This window comes from Mastomys coucha, unplaced genomic scaffold (genome assembly GCF_008632895.1).
Source record: "Mastomys coucha isolate ucsf_1 unplaced genomic scaffold, UCSF_Mcou_1 pScaffold1, whole genome shotgun sequence".
Taxonomy (NCBI): Eukaryota; Metazoa; Chordata; class Mammalia; order Rodentia; family Muridae; genus Mastomys; species Mastomys coucha.
In genome coordinates this window covers 64,629,641-64,638,942 of record NW_022196891.1, presented here as the reverse complement: position 1 = coordinate 64,638,942, position 9,302 = coordinate 64,629,641, and the positions used below count along the sequence as shown (strand labels likewise).

Sequence of the window (9,302 nt, the reverse complement as noted above, 5' to 3'; positions counted from 1 at the left end):
TTGTTTGTGCACTTTAATGACAAAGTGTCCTGCCAGTATTACTGCTCACCTCCCTCCCCCCAGGACATTGTATTCATGGCTGCTGAGTTGGACTGACAAGATTGGGGAGGGGGCGTGGAATCACCTTCGGAATATTCTCAGTGCAAGAACATTTGAGGACTGAGCTGTAGCTGAGGAAGGAGTTATGGAGATGATCTATCTGCAGCCATGAACTTTCTCGAATGGATATAAGAATCCTTACTATTTCAAGTTTTCTGGGTGTTTTAGCCTTTTTTTGTGTGTGTGTAGTAGTAATTCTTCTCTACTGAGATAAGCATTTATTATTGGAGAAGATAAGACTTTTAATTAAATGGTGTATCTTAAATTATCTAGTGAAGGAGGAGTGCATCTAAGCCTAGGAACAAATGAAATGGGCTCAGCCACCAGCTTTGCACTTTATCAGTAAGATTTACTAGATAAGGCCTTTTGAGGGAGTGTGACAAACTAATCTCTCTCTTTGGGAATTGCCTCTGAGGTAGAACAACTGACTGCAGAAAAGAAATCCATATCCAACCGAGATTGCTTTTGTTTCCCGAAAAATGTTTCACGTATTTATCATGGAATCAAGCCCCTAGTGCAGATCAAAGAACAGAAAGAACATATTCCCAAGTAGATTTGTCTATCTCCGGGGAATGGTGACATGCGGCTTGATATAATAACTGTGATCTGGACTTAGCAGAGATATATTGCTATCTCACATACAATTCCTGAGAGACCTAGCTGGGTTCTCCTCCAGAGTCTCCTCTGGGAGGTACGTCTGGTCTTATCACTAATTTTGCCCAAATGCTTCAGGGAACAGAGTGATTGACTTTGTCAATCAGAAGGAAGCGTCCTGAGGTACAGGGCCAGCCATGCACATGACAGCAGAGAAAACATGGCTGTTTTTTTGTTGTTGTTGTTTGTTCATTTGTTTGAGTAGCTGGTAAATTGGAACCCTTGTCCTTAGATGATGAGGAAATGGCACTCAAAGAAGCCACTAGAAGTGAGATTTCAGAGTGGATTCGACATGGCTCACTTCTATGTCCTTGGTTCTCCTGACACAGGGTCTTGCACAGGTGTGGTGTCAAATGTCCTCCGTGCACAGGGCAGTGAATGGCATCACTACAATGTGGTGAGCAGTGTACCCCACTGCCCCAGGGTTTAACAAACAAAAAACAAACAAACAACTTGGGGATGGGGGAGTGTCTGTGTTGTTGAGGTTGTGTCCAAGTCATGAACTCACATGACTACTCTGAGTCTCTCAGGAGCCAGGACTACAGGAGTGGGTATAAGCCACCCTCATTTCCCCACTCTTCTAATAATATTCAAGTCTACAGAGAAAGGAAACTCTTAACCTCCTCTGTAGAATGGCATTATTTTTCCCTGTCTAGTGCAAGCAGAACTTTGTAGCCGGTAAAAGCTGTGGGGTATGACCACATTTTTTGAGAAATGAAGGAACAATATTCAAAATGCATAGAAGAGGGAAATATTTCAGGAAACTCCTATATTTGGATTGTGATAATAAATCCTTTCCCAGCCGGGTGGTGGTGGCACACACCTTTAATCCCAGCACTTGGGAGGTAGAGGCAGGCGGATTTCTGAGTTCGAGGCCCAGCCTGATCTACAGAGTGAGTTCTAGGACAGCCAGAACTATACAGAGAAACCCTGTCTCGAAAAAACCAAAATAAAAATAAATAAATAAATAAAACCTTTCCCCTAGGTTGGTTGTAGGTTGTAGTTTAAAAAACAAACATCCTGCTTTAAAATGCATTTATTTTTTCTTCAAATGGAATCCTCTACCACCAGGTCAAGCAGTCTCTGAGTTTTCCGACCTTTCTTCCTAAGTTTTCCGATCCTTCATAAGATAGCTGTGGAGGTCAATTTAGCTGTTCAGGAAATAGCTGGAATAATTATAAACCTGAAAAGCTACTTTTGTACTAAGGGGGAAAAGCCTTTGATTCTACTGAATTTCTTCAGCAGCCGATGAATCCTGGATCCATACAAAAATATATTTAGCTTCCACCTGCAAAAGGTGGCTATTTGCCACCTTTACTAGACTTCCACCCGTCTCCTTCCTTACAGTGTGGTAACAGCCGAATAAATCAAAGGACGCTTTAGTTCATGATTAAAGAAGGCTTCTTTATAAACTATAAACTATACAGCTAGGATTACAGGAACAAGGAGATATTTTAACAAAAGAGTCACAAATTTTTATAAGAGTTTTTACAGACCCTGACTCACCTTCCTTGAAGCCATTTGAACATGGGGTAGTGGATCTAGAGAGTCACACTAAGCAATTAAACACTTTAACAGGATCACAGGCGTCAGCACTGCAGGCTTCTAGGTAGAAAGCCAATGAACGCTGAACCTCAAGGAGCTGAGTGTTTGCTGGTCTACTTGTATGTGATTTGGGGATAGATCATGCAAAAATCTCTAAACCCATTGTTTGTTTTATGGAGACAAGGCCTCAAATATCTCAGGCTATTGACTTGAACTTCTCTGATCCTCCTGCTGCCAATTCCAAGTGCTGGAGTTACAGGCATAAACTTCCACCCGTGGCTTCCCTATCACCTTATTTTTAACTTTTTATTTATTCTTATTAGCATGTGTGTGAGAGATATATGTGATGTGCGCACTCATGAGCCATGGTGTGTTAACAAAATCAGAGGGCAACATTCAGACTTCTATTCTCTCCTCCTACTGTGGGTCAAGTCCTCAAGTTTGCATGATGAACACGCACCTGTCCTTGGAGACCTCTAGTGCACCACTCCTATGATGTGAAACACCATGCCTCCAGGATCAGTCCCACAGGAATCTAGTGTGTTGGTTGAGAACACTCCATGGCATGACCATGCCCTGGCTTGCTGACGTTCTTTGTCACCTTGTAGCCCTTGTTGAGGCCCAAGGCCATGGGGTAGCACAGGGTCATGGTTGCTATTCTCTAATGGTGGCCCTGACAGAAAGTTTGACTTCTAATTAGGTCAATCTAAACCATTCAACTTAGTTTTTTTTTTAAAAAGATTTATTTATTATTTTAAGTAGGTACATTGTAGCTGACTTCAGAAGCACTAGAAGAGAGCATCAGATTTCATTAAGAGTGGTTGTGAGTCACCATGTGGTTGCTGGGATTTGAACTCACACGACCTTCGGAAGAGCAATCAGTGCTCTTACCCGCTGAGCCATCTCATCAGCCCTCAATTCAGTTTTCATAGAAGCAAATACTCGTGCATTTCATTAATTCACATAATATGTAACCAATGTATCTAATCAGAATAACAAGTAAACTCCTGTTACCCAGACCACTATTGGAACCAAAGCAAGATGGGCAGGAGTCAGGCAGGCTCTGTCCAGAGTCAGATACATGGAGACTGAAAAGAGCTTTCACAAGGTTATTAACCCTTTTCCCAGATCAGAAAACTGAAGCTTAGAAAGGTCTGTTAATTGTTTAACAAGTGACTTTTTTTTTTTAAAGATTTATTTATTTTATGTATGAGTGTACTGTTGCTCTCTTCACACACACCAGAAGAGGGCATCAGATCCCATTACAGATGGTTGTGAGCCACCATGTGGTTGCTGGGAATTGAACTCAGGACCTCTGTCTGAAAGAACAGACAGTGCTCTTAACCTCTGAGCCACCTCTCCAGCTCCCAACAACTGACTTTTATCAGAAGCTTAAACAGAAATACAGGGAGGGAAGTCCAACTCAACCCTGTCCAGGTCAGAGAAGCCTTGCACAAGCTGGTGGCTTGTAGAGAGACAGGAGAAAATCAGACGTAAGAACACGCCAGATGCAGAAGCCAGCAAAGCCCCAAAGGAGTAACAACAACAACAAAAAACTCACAAGAAAAAATAGAGAATGTATTTAGTTGGCCTGCAAAACTGAAGCCTAGGATTTAGTAAGTAGGTGTGGGAGAGAGAACTGAGATGTAGTCTGGGGATGGTGTGTGCTCAACAGTTTAAAGGAGCCATAGGGCGACTGCTCTCAAAAGGAGTGATCAATCAGAGATAGATTACATACATACAAGTCACTGCCAAAGCAGGATAAAGAATGGGACACCAGGTTGAGACCAGAGTAACTCAAAGTACCGGGAGATGCATGCTGGGAAATAAAGGGACAGGGATGAGGACCCAAGTGAGCATGTGTTGGTGACGTCCCCTCATGATGACTTCTTTATCCAGAGTCTATTGGCCATCAAATACTGGAGAAGAATAAGGCAGCAGTATCTCCTGAGACATGCATAGCTTTGGGATTGACCTGAAGGGTCAACGCCAGACACACTTATACAAAGTCTGGGGTGAGGTAGGCCATGCACTCTGATAGAGACACAGCAGCAGCCCAGAAACTCAGTGTTTATTTGACGGGGAGGTGAGCTAGTCTCTAGCTAGTGTGTTTCGGGCATCTCCACAGGGGAATAGCCTCAGGCTGCGGTCATCAGGGAAATCTGTGTTTCTCACACACACACACACACACACACACACACACACACACACACACACACACACACACACACACGACTTCATCTACTCTCCAGAAGGATTACTGCAGGGGTGTTCTTGATGACCCCAACACTGGTTTACAATTAAATTGCTCAGGTAACTTTCGGCACCTGCCTGTCTTTCTCACAAGTACAGTCTTATGAGCAGAGTTACACTCAGTAAACAAGCATAACCACCTCTATCTATTTAGATTTTTGCTGGAGGCCTAGAAACCCATTAAAACACTGTACGCCTGGAATGTGAAATAACAGCGCCATCTCCAGAGCTCAGTGATGCAGTGCAGTGAACACGGTCCCAGGTGTGATTCCCAACACTACCTAGTCATTTAAAAAGCAGCCTCTGAAAAATTAAAATAAAATCAAGAGAAATGTTACCTGAAATCTCAGTAATTCGACTGTGAGTCCCCAGTGGGATGTACCTCAACCTTCACTGTTCTCTATCAAAATCAATACATTCCAGAAGCTTCAGCAACATTGCTGGGTTATGTTTGTATTACTGTTGGGACTTCAGTGTGTGTGTGTGTGTGTGTGTGTGTGTGTGTGTGTGTGTGTGTGTGTGTGTGTGTGTGTGTGTGTGTGTGTGTGTGTGTGTGTGTGTGTGTGTGTGTGTGTGTGTGTGTGTGTGTGTGTGTGTGTGCCAGTGGTTGGTTAGTACACCCATGGCTCCTGCACTAAAACCTGAAACTTCAGTGTGTGTGTGTGTGTGTGTGTGTGTGTGTGTGCGTGCCAGTGGTTGGTTAGTACACCCATGGCTCCTGCACTAAAACCTGAAATTCTAACTAAGCATTTGATAAAGGAAACGAAAGCCAGAGAAGTAAAGATTCTGCACTTGGAGAGTTTGATGGATCTTCCTTTAAAATAACAGCAAATGTTCACAGAACAGTCTAGAGACAGCAGAGCAGTCTCCACGAGCATCCCAGTACCAACCGAGAGGGAACTCCGAGTACTACTCTCTAGGAAAGAGGAAGCAGCCCTTGCTCTTCCATCAGCTGCTGTTTCAGGCCAAGCAGGAGTACACGAGACAAGCACGAGCTCCCCCTCCCTGCACTGTCCCTTTCTACGCTTACGGTTTGTGCTAAGTTTCTATTATCACCTTTACAGAACCTGGAGTTGCCTGGCAAGAGGGAACATCAACTAAGAAATTCCCCAGTCAGACTGGTCTGTAATCGTGTCTGTGAGAGACTCCCTGGATTGGTGACTGATGAAGGAGGGCCCAGTCCAATGCTGCACAGTTAACAGTATGTGATCTTTTTCTAGGTGGGTGGGCCTGGCTGCTAAGAGAAGGCTAACTGAGAGCAAGCCAGAGTGAGCTACCTCCACTGCTTCTACCTTGGTTCTTGCTGGAGTTCTAACCTTTGTCCCCCACTGGTGAACTGTGACCCGGAAGCATGAGCTGAAAACCCGTTCCTTCCCTAAGCTGCTTCTGGTCACAGTGTTTGACAAAACACCAGGAAGCTGGAATACTTTCAAAGTGTGTACTAGCACAATTCCATACTTTGAACATGAAACAAGGCTGGTAAAAGAACATGACGAAACTTTATTTTAGCTTTTTTGGGCCAATGCTTATCCTTATGTTCAGATTATAGAAAATATTCTTTTTAATATGCAAAAAAAATCAAACATCTCTCTAAATGAAACATCTAAAAATTTGGCTCATTGTTGAACACAAAGTGACATATTTGGCTTTTTAAAAAACACAACAACTAATTTCAATGAAGTTGTTACATAAACTGTTTTTCTCCTAATGTTCATGGACACCCTGCTTCTTGCACATGGCACACACTGAAATACTTACATGAGACAAAGATGATGTTTGTCCTTACATAAACCACCCAAATGTAACCAGTGAGTGCACTTACTAAAGACGCCATCCATGACCATCAGCACTACCCCACTAGTTAAGCACTGTTCTCATCTGATCAGATCCATAGCTGAGAAATAACACAAACCGAGAATGTGGCCAGATGCCTTGTAAGTCTGATGTGAAGGGCTAAGAAGTATGATAGGAAATTCAGAATTCTGCTTTCCTTCAAGAAAACTTCCCAGAAGGAGGTGGTGGGCCAAGAAAGCCACCAGCCTGCTTGGTGGCAGCTCGTGAAGGGGCAAGGCCAAGAATCTTCTGGATGTTCTGTAAAGAAAGCATAATAAGAACTGACTTTTAACATAATCTATAAAAAGTGCTTTACATATATTTCAGCAAAGAGAATGCATATAAACTACCTGCAATAGGCTGATGGGGTCATTTTTTCATATAATGAAGATGACAACAATAAAACCTGTGTACATACTTGACAGGACATGGGGCTGCTAATCTAAAGAAGCCAACTTTATAGAGTAAATCACACACACATATACATAGAGAGAGAGAGAGAGAGAGAGAGAGACTTATAATGATTCATATTGAAGTGCCAAGAATATGGAACCTGTAGCCTTGTTCATAGTAGGCGATCACTCTACCACTGAGCTGTACCCCAAGCTTCCAGGTAACCTATCTTTCTTTCTTCCTTCCTTCCTTTCTCCCTCCTACAACCCCCCAACCCCCTTGGCTTTTTTTATTTTTTTATTTATTTTTATTTTTATTTATTTATTTTTTTTGGTGTTTTGAGACAGGATTTCTGTGTAGCCCTGACTGTCCTGGAACTCACTCTGTAGACCAGGTTGGCCTCAAACTCAGAAATCTGCCTGCCTCTGCCTCCCAAGTGCTGGGATTAAAGGTGTGTGCTACCACTGCCTGGCTCCCCCTTGGCTTTTTGAGACAAGGTTTCTCTGTGTAGCCCTGGCTGTTCAGGAATTCACTCTGTAGACCAAGCTGGCACAGAGATCCCCTTGCCTGTCTTCTGAGTGCTGGGATTAAGGGTGTATGCCCCTGCCACCCCACTGTAATCTTTTATTTTTCACACAAAGCCTGTAAAATACAAGGGCTTTCCCTTGAGTATAGTATGACTGACTTTAATCTTTACTGCAAATAGTGACAGAGGGGCTGGGACATACCTCAGAGGAAGAACACTTGCCTAACTTGGAGGCCCCAAATCTTTAGATTTTTAAAACTTTGCATCTTTATCTTAATTACACCTAATACAACAATATAAGTGTATTCAGTTATTTAAAATACTGAAGCAGTTTTCATAAAACAATTATTTTTATGTTCTGATTTCTTTGACTAATATAACATTTCATTTAATTACATAACTACAATAACAAGTAAAACCAGTATAAGCAGGTTTTGGAAAACAACCGCCTTTTGGAGCAGACAGGCGTGGGTGTGCTGAAGAGTACCCATGAAGAGCCAGCTGACTAGAAAATCAATTGGTGCATACTTTAACAGGAATGGAGGGTTGATGAGTGAGCAAAGGTTATGTCTCAGCTAACTGTTAAAAAGTTCACAGCATCTCTAAAGAAAAACCTTAGATACTATTTCGTTACTCTTCTTAGTTCCTTCATTTGGTATTAGAAGCCACTGAACTTTGGAAAGGACTAATGGGTTCTCCAAAAGAAAGTTGAATTAGCAGCAGGTGTGATGGCGCACAGCTATAATTCCAGTGCTCAGGAAATGTGGGCAGCCTCAGCTGTCTCAAAGGTTATAATTTAAACCCATATGATCTGATTCTTAGTCTAGTGGGTGCTTTCCCACCACACTTTCTATGTTAAAGTGTTGGTCTTAAGAACAAATGGCATTCAGTGTACATAGTCTTATACCCGGGACTATCTGTTCTTCAACACTCCGTTGTCCGTGGGCTTAAGACACTAGGAGAGTCCAAAAGAAAAAAAGCTGGGTGGTGGTGGTGGTGGCGCACGCCTTTAATCCCAGCACTTGGAAGGCAGAGGCAGGCAGATTTCTGAGTTCAAGGCCAGCCTGGTCTAAAGAGTGAGTTCCAGGACAGCCAGGGCTACACAGAGAAACCCTGTCTGGAAACAACAACAACAAAAGATACTAGGAGAATGCCCATATCTAGACTCCTTTGTACACACATACTACTTTCATCCCTTGTCAGAAGATAAGGAAGTAACAAAGGACTTCAAGGACCCCTTTAATTTATCATAAAATATTTAAATATATTTGCATATAATAGCTCATAATTTAATGAGAAATTTTTAAATGAGTTAGGAAGATCAATCATTAATAGTTCAGACTAGAGAAATATCTGAGTTTGTATTTCTTTTATAATAAATATAACTTCTGCTCAGCATGGTAGCACACGCCTTTAATCCCAGCACTTGGGAGGCAGAGGCAGGTGGATTTCTGAGTTTGAGGCCAGCCTGGTCTACAGAGTGAGTTCCAGGACAGCCAGGGCTACACAGAGAAACCCTATCTCAAAAAAACAAAAAAGAATAAATAACAGATAGCTGTAAAAATTAAAAACAAAAACACTGCATATAACAGTGAGGAAAAAAAAAAATCAAACAATATGCTATTAATTTCCTGCTTTTAAAATTTGAGCATTAGTGGCCAGGTGTGATGGCACATGCCTCTAATCCCCAAACTTGAAAAGCAGAGGCAGGGGGATCAGATGTTTTAAGGCCATCTTGGGATACATAAGATTGTCTCAAAAAAAGAATTAAAAAGAACAAAAACGGATCAGTATTTCCCAGGCATCTACAATGTATTTAGCACTAGGCTAAGGATTCTGAGAAACAAGAACAATTTGAAATTATACAATAGAGAACACAGGATGATAACACATTTGTTCAGCCAACAAACACAGAAGTCTAGACAAAACACACAAGGGACCTTGGCCCGGTTACTCTGCAGAGACAGGGGTCAATTATATGAGTCCTTGTCATTTTCCA

The 9,302-nt window shown here is 42.2% G+C and overlaps 1 protein-coding gene across 1 annotated transcript in view; it reads right to left on the bottom strand.

The window, feature by feature from the left end:
• Window positions 1–6,028: 6,028 nt before the first annotated feature.
• The window catches only part of Tmco1 (transmembrane and coiled-coil domains 1), a 22,729-nt gene continuing 19,455 nt past the window's right edge, over window positions 6,029–9,302 (bottom strand). Inside the window, exon 6 of the mRNA XM_031378998.1 lies at window positions 6,029–6,642. Coding sequence (XP_031234858.1) covers window positions 6,544–6,642 — 99 coding nt within the window. The 3' untranslated portion in view covers window positions 6,029–6,543. The remainder of the gene's footprint in view (window positions 6,643–9,302) is intronic.